Here is a 15,809-nt window from a genome sequence, read left to right on the forward strand (position 1 = left end):
ACCCTTTTGTGTTACTACTGGCACACAAGAACCATTCCTTAGGCTCTGAGCTGAGACTGTTGCAGACTGGCACTTTTGACTTGGCTCATTAAAATCACCACTTCTGTTTCTCATTGTTCTGATAATATAATACCATGGCAACAAATGAGAAGCTCCAAATTATATGCATGACTCTGAGAGGAAGTGCATAGTTCCTGTATATGCAAACTTTGATCTACTGCAGGATGGTCAACAGCATCTGTAACTCTAATATCCCACATTATTATAACCATTTAGCGAAACAGATCATAAAAAGATTGTTCCATTAGCCATCTTCCTGGCAGAAATCCAGGGAAGTTGCTGAGTGGCCATGACAAAGTACCAGCATAAATCCAAAGGATTTGGAGTGATGGCTGGGGCTAAATTCCTACATTCTTCACTGGTAGTAGGCTTACATTGTTATTTTCAGGCCCACATTTTTAGTCACAATATTATTCATGTGTCTGAGCACTCCAAAGAAGGTGACACAAAGTGACATGCCATACACGGTTACACTTGTAATTGCCAGTCCAACCATATCCAAGTCTCTGTCACATCTTAAACCTGCTCTGAAGGTAATTTGTGAAGAGCTGTTTTAATATAACACGAATGTATCAGAGTGGCACAGTCTGTGTGCACTGTACAGCAACTCCAGAAATGAAAGAATGCCAAAAGCCATCCTTTGGCAGTGGCAAAATTCTTTCACGAGGATACAGGGCATGCCCAGGAAACTCAGATATCACTCCAGACAGAACTGTGTATGCTAATCCTGTCAGTTCTGTAAGAAGCAGAATTTGAGGTAGGAGGGGCAAAGAGGAAGAAGGACCCCCAATTTTAGCCTGAACCCCTGCAAATATTGAATGAAATGCCAGGGAAAAGTGGAGGCAGAGAAGAAAAAAAAAGTTTCATTCAGCATTATGAAATGCCTTATGTCAGTTCCCAGGCAAGAGAAAAAGCATTTTCAAGGAAGAGATCTTGTTTCAACAATCAGCTTTGCAACAGGACTAAGATAAGCCCTTAGATACTTCCACACACACTGTGACTACAAAAGGGGAGATAATTTTCCCTTTACACAAAGGCTGCAAAGTCTAAACAATTTGGTGAAATGTAGGCACACCACAGAGGAAAGTGCAAATATTTCAGTCTGCCAGTCAGAACAGCTGAGTTGATCTCCAGCTTTCTTTACCTTATCTGTGCCCCCTTCCTGGGTCCGTGATTTCAGTAGAAACACTGATTGAAAGTCCAATATATGGGAAAGAGGGATCTAAATCTGGGTATGCAACACACAGATATGCAAAAGATACTGGTATGAGCTGTCAGTGACAAGATAAATTTGCAGTCAGTACACTGAAAAAATCTACTTCTGGCAGGAGAAAGTGCCACTCTTCAAACTGATTTTTCCATATTTTAAAATATACTGCATGCAAGTCTAACAAGAGGAGCTTTTCACCTCACCCATCCAGCATGTATGACATCATTATGCTCACAAAGCCCTACTGCAGCATCTCTGACAAGCTCTTCCCAATAATTTTCACTGGCAAAAATGTCTATAAATTTTTGTCTTCAGGTGTCCCCAACAGGGAATGATGCAAAGCCACAGAGTTATCATTTTAAACCATGACACTTATTGATAACATTTTATGTGAACAATCCAGTTTACTCTGCAACATGGATTTTCCAGCCAACCCAAAGCCAAACACTGCAGTGTGGTGATGCACTGTGCCCCTACAGAAAGCACTCTGCCTGCTAAGCTCCTCTGAACACCCTTTTCACAGGGCACTGACAGACACGAAGCACTTAAAACAGCTGCTAAAGCGTTTTCCTTTGCTGTCAAGCACCAGCTACTCATCAAACACCTCAGTGAATTACAGACCATCGGAGCATTATAACAAATCCCATTGCTTTTAAGGAAATGCTTTTTTTAAAGTAAAGAGCAATTGAGGATCTGCGCTTAAAAAAAACCTCAGCTTCAGGGGAAAAGCCCTGAGAGCAGGGAACTGAAAGGCAAAGTTCCGCTATATTCAGATTTCACAATCATCATAACCCTGTGTCAGGGAAAGCATTTATGATTTTTAATGATTCTGCCTGGTTCTCTACTGCGGTGTTACCTTAATTTAGAAGAACTTTCTATGTGAACAGCATGGCCCTAGGCTTTACTAGTTAGCAAGCAAATCTGGATTCAAAGCAGAAAACCCACCTTTATTTTACTTATCTCCATTTTTAGGGAGGTTAAAGAACAAAGCCATCACTGTCTTGTTCTAAAAGTTGCCTTAACTACAGAATATTTTTATTTGTCCCAGTCTCAAAGTTGAAAGTGCCAAGACAGACTACCTAAATTTCTCTAATGGCACTCCCTGCATACTTTTTGGCCATACCTAACTTCCAAGCATTAGTGTTCCACTCCATAATACCTTTTATTAAATAAGCCCCGATGTCTAACTGTCCTGAGCAAACACAGAGCAGCTAGAATTAAAGAAAAAGAGCTTCCTTTAGAATTTCATTATGGTTTTAACAAGGCTTCAACAAGCATCACTCAGTACCAAGCAGCTGTACCCTGCTAATCAATATTTTTATTATGACTCATTACAGCACTTACTGCTGTTTATCAGTCAGAGATAACCAGCTCCCTGGGTAGTAAAGCACCTGTCCAAATTATCCACAGGCTTCTTAAGTGTGAAATATTGTGCAGTAACCACATTAAAACTCTCACTGTTTGTTCACCTCAGTCAGTGGTGAGTTGGCTGTCAATAAACAGAACCTGAAACAGTTCCCAACGCACAGAGCTCTCCAGCTTTGGGGTAGGCTCTGTCACCTGGATGTCGCCCCTCAGCCAGGGATGTCACACCCCAGTCCAAGAGCAGCCAGGGATGTCACACCCCAATGGTACCTGCACAGGCAGAGGCAAAAGGCTCAGTAAAGCTCTGCAGGCACACTGTGACCAGCCTTGGGATCAGGGGGAGGGTTCTGGTAATCCCCAGCCTCAGACAGCACAAGAGCTCTTTGCAATGTGGCATTGGGGTAGAATTTCACTAAGTGCAGCCCTGAAATAGCAGTGCTATATATACACTCCCAGTTGCACTGGGTTAATTGGGCAGCCCAGGGTCTGACATGCGCCAGAGTCAGGATTTACAGGCATTCTCCAGCCACCAACAGTTCTCTGGGACAGCAGAACACCCCGTTCCCCTCATATGATGCAGAGTACACCTTGGATAAGGGCATGTGGCATCCTCCACAATAAAAATCCAGACATTGCAAATGTTCCTGGGATATGAATGAAGACAAATCTACATCCTCTACACTGCAGCCCCTGCTCCTTGCCCACACTGAGTGCATGAGGAACAGCTCAGCATCAGAGAGCTATGACATCACAAACTGGGTCTCAGAGGTGAGAACATGCCCCTGTTATTGGGGTTTCTGTTCACAAGTAAAGGATGGATGTCAGGAAGTCACGTTACACCGCTTAACGTGCCTATGTGGAAAGATTAACTAGAAGCAGTAATGAAGATGAATTCTCACTTGCTGCCTGGTGTAGAGCCCTCACTGTGGAAAGGCAAGACAGGAGGTTTGCTGCTGGCAGCACACACGGCACACTTACACAAACCACAGCCAGGGGAAGGCACAGTCTCCCCCCTCTTTTGGGGATTTGGCACCCTCCATAGCTTGCTCAGAGTTTCAGTAGCACAGCTGCTGCCTAGGGAGGAGATACAGCAGCACAAAAGACCAGGAGTCTGCCCATGGATTTTACATCCCTTGTAATCCAGTGGAATATTTGCAGGAGACTGGCAATGCAAACAGCATCTGTGCAGTTAGAATCATTCAAAAAAGACACACACAGTGAACCTAAAACTTTTATAATTTGTGGCATTTGAGGCTGTTACTGTGTTTGCCCAATGCTGGGTTACTACAAGTTGTCAGTAAAAAAAAAAAAGACAGAACTGAGATGATTCCCTAGGAAAGGAAGCTACAGAGTGCCTTCTGTCCTTACACACTAACCCCAAACCAAAAAGGAAGGCAGTGAACAATGGAGCACATTGTCACCACTTAACATCCAGGCCAGGGGCAGTTCTGCTCTGCGTGATGCCAGCTGCAAGCATGAGTGTGTAAAATGCCAAAATTGCAGGAACAGGCAGGAGGGGGAAGCAGAGTCGAGTTCACTTTTTTAGTGGTAAAAAGCCTTAAGGTAAACAAGGCAAGAATTAGTGCAAAACTGACATTTATTGCCACTCTCCTGTATTTCTAGAGCATCTTTCAAACTCCTCAAATAAAAAAAAAAGCCCCAAATTGCTAACCCATTTCCCCCATAGTACTGATTAGCAGTGGAGCACATATGTTCATACGGGAAGATCACATGTATGGAGACAGCATATATCTTATTTAAAGATCATTACTGTTGAAGCACTATCTCTACACAGCTAAAAAAAAAAAAAAAACACACAAAAAAACCTCTCAAAGCATAATAGGGAGAGGAAACAGCCAGGATATGAAGCATTACAGAGAAGTCAATCCAACAGGCACACCAGGAGATCAGCTATCCTTCCAAAGATCAGGAAGGCTGATGTGCTAGGAGCCAATTTTTGAACTATGCTAATAATAGGTCAGTCAGCAAAGCTGATGCTGCACATTCAACCAAATCTATGTACAAGCTGCAGGCACGAACACAAGAGACTTTTTTTAATTAAGGAGGCAACAAAGAGACTGCAGGCTGGCTTATGACACACCAGCGGTTCTGTTTACTGCAAGCCCTGCTCAGCTAGAAAACAGACACCAGGCCAGGAAGGCACTTTGGTGGATTTTGGTCAACTTGGACACAAGCTTTCTTTACTGAGATATTTGAACTGAAAATTGTAACAGCAAAACAGTCTCCAGCAGGCAGATCATAAAAATCTTCTTGCATAAAAATTTAAGTTTTCAGTGTTTTGTAACATTTGACATTTACACCCATTTACAGCCAAAGCTTACAAAGTCTCAGTCCTTTTAAACAAAAGACAACCTACAAATCTCATCTTTATGGGAAAGTCATAATCCATGCTCAACAGACAGCAAGGATAATATTCTCACATGATATAAAAGGTTAGGATTGTTCTTAGTGCCCAAGAACTCAGCAGTACATAAATTTGGCTGACTCCAGAGTCATCCTCACTTTCTGGGGTTCTCTGGCTTCCTCACTTCATAAACTGGACCTGTGTTGTGGATTAAACCACAAACCTCATTTTCTATTCCTGCCTCCCTCACAAGAAGGGAGATATTTAGCTTGGGAAATGCTTATTAGAGATCTGTGTTTGATGTAGTACCATTTCCCTAATGGGCCTTGAACAATTTCCATGTTTTGAAAGCAGAGAGATTTCCTTTAAATCAGCAGCCTGGTGGGAAGCTGACCTCCATGAAATATTTCCTCCCATTTTGGCTGTCTGTGGCAATTCCCTACCACTTTCCCTGTCTCTTCATTATGCTCACATGCAGATTTTTAAGTGGTTGGGAAAAAAACATGAGCTGTTCTCAAGTTCCTAATGCCACCATGGTGCCTCCTAATGCTACACCTCAAATTCATGAATCAAAGACTGCAAAACCCAGATTATTTGCTGTGCCACCACTATTACTTTACTGTCTGCTTCAGGTTCACTCCCAATTTCCAGTGTCATTAAGAAGCAAAACCTCACATCACCACAACTCCTTGTCCCAGGGAAGTCCTCATCCAGATTTCCAGTGAAAAGATGAGCAGGACCTCCACAGGACCACCCCCACCTTCCAGAGCCTGAAACCCCTTATCCTTACATTTCCAACTGAAATCCAACAAGCAACCCAACCCCTGCTCTCAAAAATCAGGGACAATCCACTTTCAGCTTCACACTCAGTTCACAGATGCAGGAAAAGGATAAAGGAATAGAGCAAGTTTAAAGCAACACCATTCATTAATCCATTTTACTTTCCCTTCAGAAGGAGAGGATTATGATCTGATATCCAGAGGGTCCTATGGATATAAAACTTCCCCAGTTTTCGTATTATTTCCCTTTGTGCCTGTCTGACGCTGGAGAATGTGCAGACGCAAATGAGAGTTTGTTGGGTTTTTTTGCAGAAGTCCATGGATAAGCATCTGAAGTAGTAGAGCACTGGGAACACAAGGCATCTCATACAGAATAAAAAAAGGCAGCAACAAAAAAACCCACCTGGTAGAATGCCAGGACACAGACCCAAGTAATTGCAACTCCTGTGTCCTACAGCTGAAGCAAAGGCAAACCTGTTCATGTGGCAAAACGTGATAGAGGCCCAATCCTCATTATGAAACAGAATTAACAGAAAGGGATGGTGATTGATGAAATTATAAGGATGCTACAAGAATGAGCAGGAAAAGTGAGATTTTCACTGCACACACTAAAATACTCCTTCATAAGGACACCTATGCATTATTTTTTCTCATTCAATTAATTGCATTTATGGTCTCAAGTTTAAGGGTTTAAGTTATTTGGCTTTTTTTTTGTTTACATGCCAGAGAGGGAAGTGTGAATACATGTTTAATGAAGCACTTCTTGGATGTTTTCAGCGCTGAGACACACAACTGAGTAACCTTGCTCTTGAATAAATTAAGGTGCACAGTTGAGGTTTAGAGCAGATATTTTTAAACCTGGTGCTAGTAAATATTCCATTCTCATTAAATTACTAGGTGTATTTCACATATTGATATATTAACTTTGGTCTTTATTGTATGTTTGTCAAATGTACTGTAAAGCATATACAGACCTAATGTAAACATTTTTGACCCATAGGGCAATACAAATACTGACCCAATTGTTTTAAAGCTCTGCTTCAAAAGAGACACAAAAGAACTCTCTTACGTAACAGGCAAAATTCCCACCAGCTGGAAAAATGCCACATCATCTTCCATTTGGATGAGGGCAATGGGATTGCCACAGAATTTACAGATATGCTGAAGCCAAACCTAATCCTCCCGAATCCTACCTACAGCCCACGGGCTCCACTGCCCACATTCACTGTCATCTGTGCTGGGTTTCCAGGCCCCAAGGAACTCAGGACCACATCAGGACACAAGAAGGGAGAGGACCTTCCAAGTCAGAAAAATCCTCTCATCTTTATCATAAGGAGCCACTTCATGCACTCTCATGGCACAAGAGAGTTCTAGCTCAAGGCACAGGATTATTGCTCCAGGCTCTTGTATCAAGCTCACATCCTGTGGCTGAGCTGCAGCATGCTGGCACCAGTTCTGTCATGTGGGAACCCAGAGTGCAGAGAATATTTCTCTGCCTGTTTTGAGGGGTTTCACCCCCCTGAACAACACAGCTTTTGACCTCTGTCCATGGAAAAAACTGCCTACTATTAGAAAAGAGCTAGAAACTACACTAGTGTAAATTAGGTGATAGACTACTATGTAAGATTGTCACAGGGCAAAAAATTTAGATGTTTTGGGTTTGTTAATGTAGTAAATAGATAAAAGCAAAAAAACCATCAAAATGGAGGATTGTTGTTGTTCTCCAAACCTTCTTCTTCTACTACTCCATATTCTGCAGTAAAAGTAGTTTGGGATGACTGGACAAAGAAGTCCACAGTTCCTGGCTGTGTTACTAAATAACTGGTAGAAGAGTAAAAATAATGTACGTTTTTAGTAACCATTGGTTGATTTACCTTTAAAAAGGCCATGTAATCTTGATAATTCAGCTTTCTCCTGTATTCTCTGCTTTGCGCTGTCTGGATCACACTAGTGACTCCTTCTCTGATAAGACTTAATAAACAACTATCAAGAAGCAGCAAAGGCTGAGAGTCCCATTTGTCTCTGGAACCCCTAGCAAGGACTTTAAAAACTCTCCCAATCAGGAGGGGTTTGATTACAGCACAATCAGTGTCACGGTCAGTGATGTTCATACGTGGAAACAGGCCTGTCCCTGGAAGAGGAGAAACTACCCCACTCTTTCCCTTGAAAACTGCAAAACTGTTATTAAAAAACTGTACAGTGCAAGTCTCTCTGCATAGAGATACCCTCAGCCTGTCAGTCTGCCAGGAATGGCTGCCTGTGAGTACTTCTGTGGCTTCACCACCCCATCTTCTCAAATACATTTAAAATCTTGAGGTAGGAATGGTGCCATGCACTCCCTGAAGCTGCTTCTCCCTGTAGCTGAAGCCCTCGGTTGGGCTGTGCTGCTGCTCAAATTGCAAGGGGCTGAGGAGGGAACCTCCAGCCTCACATTCCCTCCCAGAGGGTATCTCAGCACTCCCAGTAGCTTCTCAACAAACACTTCCTTTGGACAAACAAGATCAACATCTGTTTGCAACAGGCATTAGAAATTGCTGCTGACTCCCAGGAACTGGGCACTTACGTTGTGTTTCACAACACAGACTGTTAAATATCTTTGTGGTGCAGCGGATGAGACTGGGTCTGCATCCTCTGTGTTTTCTGTGTGCTGCCATGTCACTGCTGTTGCCCAGCTTTTAAAATAAAGGAGAATAAAATCAGTATGTGCTAGTGAGAGAGAGGACAGCATATTAACCATCCTCAGACTTTTAAACTCCTAAATGGCTCCACCACAAAAGCAATATCTGCTTTCCTCCTTTCCCTCCTTTTCTTGCAGTGTTAGAATTGCACTGAGTCAATGGCTAAGTGCCTTCTCCCAACATCCTTTTGATTGCATAACAACTTCCAGACAAAGGATGCAGGAGTAATAAAGCACAAACTGCCTGACAATCTCTTTTTCTTCTCCTAGTCTGCCTATGCATCCATTAATACATTTATGCATAGACAGAAACCAGTCTTTGTCTGGCTTTTCTTTGCAAGCTGGGCTAAACACACCAAATGCTTCCAGCTGCTGCTCATCTCCTGAGAAATGCTTTTGATTATCACTCCTTTTTACTCCAGCAGACTCTCTTCACCTGGTTAAATTTTGATTTATCTTTCTTCCATGCTCACGACCAAAATAAGAACAAATGGAAGAAACTGCACTCCATGTTTAAAAAAAAAAAAAAAAAAAAAAATATCAAGAAATTGAGTTCTGTTTCAGTCAGGTCATAAAACACACCACCACAATGAATATTGTCTGGATTTGCTGTAGTTAAGAAACATTACCTAAACAATAAGGTAAGTAACAAAAACTTATCACATTAATTTTTCTTTTTAAAGCCCATGTCGAGAACCATTCAAATAATAATATGGAATCAGCCAGCACTCTGCACACAGATGAAGAAAATATTCCAGTATCTTCAGCAACAAAAAAATTTCATACTGAAAAATACAATTAACATCAGAAAGCTGTCCTGCCATCTGTTAAAAACAAAAGGTATCAAACGTTCTCACTGTTATCAGAAAATAGGGAAATGCTATGGACACCTTGATTTTGGAGGATTACCTTTCCTGATGACAGCAATGTAAGCTGAAATATGCAAATACACAGTGAGCATGTCAAAATGCAGGATACCACATGGCTATTACCTAACTGCAAGATTGGAACTTAAATGAAATTACTTAACAGACCTTCACACCACAAAAACTGCCACCCTTTAGTCTTTCACGTGTGGCATATCCTAAGTGGGAAGGATCTCCATGAGCCTGAAACTACAGATCTTGGATTGTTTATGAGGAGCATACAGCTCCTGAGACTACAATGGAAATTGGTACTAACTTATTTATCAGAAAGCTACAAGTGAAAGCAAGTGAACAGTGCACACTGGTCATATATATAAAGCTTGACCCTCAGCAGCCTTTTGGAGCCTCATCTGCTCCACTGCAGCATTACCCAGACTCACTGACGGGGCTGCAAACCCTGCAAGCACTGGCGGCTCATGGAGAGCTACAAGATGGGGTCAGTGACACCAAGGGAGGGCTGCTCTCCACAGGCATCTTCACCAGAGCTTTGGGCTCTGACTGCACAAAGAGCAATCTCAAGGACTGTCCAGACCCACTGCTAGACAGCAGACACTACAGATTATTTGCCTTTCTCTGCAACAGAGAAGAAACAGAAAAGGAAGGGAACAAGAAAACAATGCCAGAAGCAGCTCAACCAGCCAATGAGTTCGGGAAAGCTGCAGAGCTACAACCACCAGTTCCCTAAGCTAAATAAAATTTAACACAGGGGAGTGGTTGTTTGTTTCGTTTTTCCCTCCCAGTGATTCATGTAATTTTTGTGTAACTTTACTGATAAGGAGGCAACAGCAGGCAAAGGAGGCAGATTCCTGTTTTAAGCACCACACCATTTACTGTTCCACACAGTGGCAAACAGGACACACAAATGGCTTGAGAGATGGCTGCTGCTCAGGCCTCATCTCCACACCTTTTGTAGTCAGCTCCCAGGAAAACATGCCTGATCAAGGAAGCTGGCAGCAGGCTTCTCCCATTTCATCACTTTGTTTAGCAAGGCTTATCTTTCCACACACAGAAAATAACAGGCCTTACTCATGACAAAAGCAATTGCTTAAAAAAATAACATGGGGAAAAAAGAGAAAGTGATCACAGAGGTTGTATTGTCCTCGTATTTCTCCACATAGTTCTACCATCATCACAGGATCACTTCACACAAAGAGAAGGATATTAAAGAGAATCTCCTATATAACCTCCTTTTTCCATGTATTTGCAATTTCACGATAAACATGAACCCAAATACTCTGTAAAAGCAGAAAATGGCATTTCCTTCCCAGTCCTTGCACTATCAGCACCCCAGCAGATATACATTTACTTTCTTTAAGTAGGCACTGCTAGGATGGTGTTTAGAAACAAGCTTCACCTAGTTGTCATGAATTATTAACCAGAAAAATCCCTCTTGTTCTTTACAGAGTCTTGATTTGCAAGTTTAAAAATCAAACTAACACTTAAACTTCTTGCATAAATACCCAACCTTTAAAAAAAAATGCTCTGAGCATTATATATACATTTCTTCATGAATATGAGAACAACAATTCTATAAATAGCTATTCTTCACAGAATTGCTTCAAGACATTGTTTTTACAGACAACAGTAGGAAACTGAAGGAGGTCTTAGTGCCAAACATATTAAAAGTGAAATAAACTCTCCAATCAACTCTGGGTTTCCACTTATTCTTACAGAGTTCATCATTATTTTTTAGCTTATACAATTAGTTTATGCAAGGGAAGGAACAAGCCAAAAGGCTGCACTGCATCCTGGCACAGCCACTGGGTCAGTGTAAATCAGTCACAGCCTTCAGCTTCTGAGGGCACTCACTTGGCTGCTCTGGGCAGTAATTTAAAACAACTCTGCACTGTCAACAGATGAACTCACTATTACCCACCACAACCTTGTACAAGCACAAGCAAAGACAAGATTTTCATTATAAACTCCACAATATGATTTCCAAATATACTCACTCAAAACTGTGCTCCATCTCCTCTCAAAAGCAAACATAGGAAGATAAACACGATCTAACGTAATAGCAAATTGCCTCTTCAGCCTGCACATTTCATGTCTGCTATCTCCTCAAGCTATTTTTGCCCCAGTATCTAAACATAAAATCAACAGGAACTCCTGAAAAACAGCTACACAACTGGTAAACCAGGTTTCTGCAGCCAGAATACCACAAGCACACATTTAGTCTTTCTGGCAGATTCTCATACAAGGCCAAAGCTCAAGCACTACCAACTTCAACACTATTTTCAACAGGGAGCCAGTACAAGCACTTACTTGATAAGTACTTGAAAATTCATCTGTATGAAAACAGAAACTGGTTCAATTCCTAGTTTCGATGCAGTGTTTTACTATCATGACTGCAACACTAATTCTCTATTATAAATCTGTCTATGAAACAAACTGCATCCAAGTGCTCAGGGTGCTGACCTCTTTCCCTGTGTTTCCTTGAGTTTCCAGCCTCCAACAGCTGGGAACACGACAGCGGTGGTTCTGAGGGGTGACGTGGATGTGGAATTGGAGCACAGCAGCGATGAATCAGGCCATGAGCTTTCCCAACTGCTCCCCAGCCACGGCAGTGAGCTCAGCACACCAGAATGTTTTTGAAAGTGTCCAGTGAGGATTAGTAAGAACTTGGTGACGTGGCCCACCAGGCATGGCCAGGGAGCACGTGGATATTAAGGAGGAAGAATTCAAAGGGAGCTATGGCCTCCAGGAATTCTGGGCCTGTCATGCACCACAGACAAAATCCTCTTGTGGAAAGCAAGAGAAACCACAAGCCAACTATGAACCACAAGAGCATCCCAAATGGATCCTTCCTGTCCTTGCCAGGACAAGTATACACCTCACTGGGCATCACAGCATTAACATGGCTGGAATTTACCAAATCTTCCACCCATCTCACCAAGATTTGCACACCAGGGATGAGCCACAGGCCTGTTGCCTTTGCTCTCTAGAAGAGCAGAGGAAGATATGCTGATAAAATGCTTGTCTGCTGTGCCAAGACTGCATGTCACACCACAAAGAAAGAACCATTCTGGAGCTGGAAGCTTTTCTCTTACCTTGTTTTGATCTGTCCAGTAGAAGAAAAATCCCTGTGGGTCTGTTCTGAGGATAATTGGAGTCACAACAGTGGAGTCCTGGCAGAGAAACAACAAACAAAAAATCCAGGTCAGCACACAGAACACATAATTATGCACAAGCTGCTTTGCCATCCGTGTTAATGAATTGCAACATCTAGAAATTACCCTGAAGGTATCACTAGCAACATGTCACTAAAAGAATTTAGTATCACCTGCCTCATCTCCATTTTTCTGACATAACGTATTTCCATTACTGTGGGGACAGCACCAAATAACTCCAGACCTGACAACATGTGGAGTTAATCCAGAGGAGCTGGAAGTAGATGAAGTTAGGCATAACACCCTGAATGTCAAACTAGAGCCCACACAGTAAAGCATTATAGTTAGCAGGAGTCCGCTGCCTACCTTAACCTGACTTCAATTTCAGGTATCAACATGAGCTAAATACCTATAAAATTTACTTTTACAAAGGCTGAATTTGCCTAGAAAACAAGGAATAGCATTCTTTACATTAAGACTTTCGTCGGTAACTTTCCATTAGAATTTAACTTTTTTAATAATCAAACCATGAAAATTTTAGTAATGGGAATATGTCTATATTCCACCTCACTTTCAAATTGGTTGAAAACCTGTCTAGTCTGGTAACATCCATAGCTCAAAGTCACTTAAAACCAGGCACATTTCTTAGTACACTGAGTAAGGCAGCCTTGTTACCTACAAATTCATGTCTTCTGACTGACAGCAGTTCCTGACTCTGGAGACACAAGCTCTAACCCAAGCCTTTTCTGCAGGTGGGAGTTCATCACATCTCTCCCCATCAGGATTCCCTGGTGCCTAACAATAACTGACACCAGCACAGCCTGCTCCTAAATAGGATTTCTCCTCTCTTTCTCTTCTATTTTTCATGACATCTGTAAAGACACTGCTGTCTCAAGACCTCTACCCATTTTCCAAACTCAATTTAGAAGTTATGGAAGAGGCACAGAAGGGAAAAAGACAAGGGGACAGAAAAATTGCCTAAGCCTCAGCTCCCCAGAAACCCAGGCTAAACAGCTTTTCCTCAGAAAGGATTTATATTGCTGTTGAAGTGCTAAAGGTATTTTACAGCTTTAGCTTTCACCTCTTTCCAAAGCAGTAATGTGTGAGGTCAGTCTATATTGCTTGGAGGAAAAAAAATGGGCTGTAATAGGTTCAAATTTAAATCAAACATATTTAAGTGCGGAGTTTAAGTGCAAGGAAAGTTGATGGAAGTGACACTATTGTAAATAAATAAAACTTAACTTCTCTAAGTGTCATTTCTGATGCAAGTACACTTGTCCATATGTCATCAGTACAATCCTTTGTGACACAGCACTCCCAGCAATTGGCATTCCTGAAATAGGGAAGCTGAACTGCTCCCAGTTCACAGCTAGGAAAAAAATGAGACCCAAAGCAGCTCAGTGACAGGCCCTGCACCAGCCAGGAGCCTACAGCAGAACAAGGTGAAAGAATAAAATGCCATCAAGCATATTTTTATCTCAGCACAAGAGAAATACATACTGAAGGGCAAGTTCTAAACGAAGAGAAAATACAAGATCAAACCCTTTAATGAGTGTAGAAGGCCTTTTTGTAACTGGAAGATCCAGGCTTTGGATCTGTCCACAGGTGCACTGACACCCAAAGGGTGTCACAGGAGTTTTCAGAGGCTGGGAAGTGTGGCTGTGCCAGTGCCATGGAAATGTCCCAGGTGGGCTCAGAGCTGTCATAAAGCACCACTGACCCTTCATTAAAACACCGCCCTTCCCTGAGAGAACAGACATGTAGAATTTGTAGAATCTATTTTCCTCTCATTTCTCTATAGTTTCTAGCATCCTGGACACCTGAACGTTGGGTTCTGTGATACAACATGCAAATTTGGTTTTAAAATATATCAGGTCCTGAAGAAATCAATCTGTATCCACAAGCACCTACAAAAGGGCTCTTAGACCTCCACCATTCAAAAACAGGAAAAATCCCTGTTTTGGAAATAAAACTCTCCTTTCTTAGCTTATTTCATTGTGTCATACGCAGCCTGTGTGTGAAAATACAAAATGAGGAAAGGTGAAGAATAAGTGTCCTTCTACCTTTGGAAGAGATATAAGCAACTTCAGGGGGAAAGAGAAGGAAGTGATGGGAAACAGACACAAAGCAATTATGCTTTAGGATTAGCTAATTTTGCTGGTTAATCATTTCAAATCAGTTGCTTCAAACCAACATGTGTTTGATGACATACAGCTATCAGAGTAATACTTTTGTAGATGTGGGTTGTAAAATGTTGATTAAAATCAGACTCAAGAAAGCAGAGGATGAGGTGGCATAAAGGAAACTTTATCATGACAGGATGAGTCTTAGTCTGGGAATCTCTGCTCCAGAAAGCTGTTTGGTTGTGTTAGGCTTTTTGTTTGGTTGGGTTTGGTTTTTTAATTAACTGTACTACTCTAACATTAGGCACAGCACAATTAATGTGCGGATGAACACGAGAACCCCACACTGTCACAGGATCTGAGAATAACTTTGTACATGTATTTGTGCAACACGTGTCTCAGGAACTCTTCCACGCAGTCAGCAGCAGCAATAAAAGCCACATGCATAATGCTTTGTGTCCTACAAGATAATTATCACTCTTGTAGATCCCTGACAAATGCCACACTCCGTTCTGGGTGTGGAGGAATAGAAAGAAACTTTCTGAGTCAGCTCCGCAAGTCCTTCCCCCTACTCCAGAGTAAAGCAGAGTCCTTGGTCACCTGGAACAGGTCTCTTGCTTTTATACTACTCTGCAGTCAGGGCTTGCAAAGGCAGGAAACAATCAAAAAGACACCTGAAAAACCTTTTTTGGAATATGCATTCAAGAAAAGCAGCAGTTCAAGGCTCTGAAACAGAAATTTGCTTCAACCAACAATCGTCTGGTGCATTTATTTACAAACATTATTGTACTATAAGGGAATAGCTGTGGTTTATGACCCATAATACACACCTGCAGTCATTTATGAGTATCCTGAAGTCCATTAATTCAGCTTCCTCACCCAAAGAGCTGACCTCGTAACTCTCCTGAACAGACTGACCAACTACACACAACTCTGAAGAAGAGGGTTATGGACAGGAGACAGTAGAGAAGGAGTAAAGAAAAGACCCGAAACTTCAAGGACAAACAAATCAGGAGCAGACCTTTGTATCGCCTCTAACCCATTCAGATCCAAAAGTGAGAATAAAATGGAAAAAAAATGCGTTGCCCATCTCTAAAGCTGAAGGGTTTGGAAATTAACACATTTAAATGTGTAGTAGGAGTACAGCCTATATCCTATACCCATTCCTCTGGATATCAACAAAGTAAGCAGCCC

The 15,809-nt window shown here is 41.9% G+C and overlaps 1 protein-coding gene across 2 annotated transcripts in view; it reads right to left on the reverse strand.

Annotated features, from left to right (window-relative positions):
* Nucleotides 1-15,809, reverse strand: part of PLCB1 (phospholipase C beta 1) — a 341,635-nt gene that overhangs the window by 317,660 nt on the left and 8,166 nt on the right. For both annotated transcript variants that reach the window (XM_048298797.1, XM_048298798.1), the window contains exon 2: nt 12,433-12,510. In XM_048298797.1, the coding sequence (XP_048154754.1) occupies nt 12,433-12,510 (78 nt within the window). The remainder of the gene's footprint in view (nt 1-12,432; nt 12,511-15,809) is intronic.

The sequence above is a fragment of the Corvus hawaiiensis genome, chromosome 3, assembly GCF_020740725.1.
Source record: "Corvus hawaiiensis isolate bCorHaw1 chromosome 3, bCorHaw1.pri.cur, whole genome shotgun sequence".
Classification (NCBI taxonomy): domain Eukaryota; kingdom Metazoa; phylum Chordata; class Aves; order Passeriformes; family Corvidae; genus Corvus; species Corvus hawaiiensis.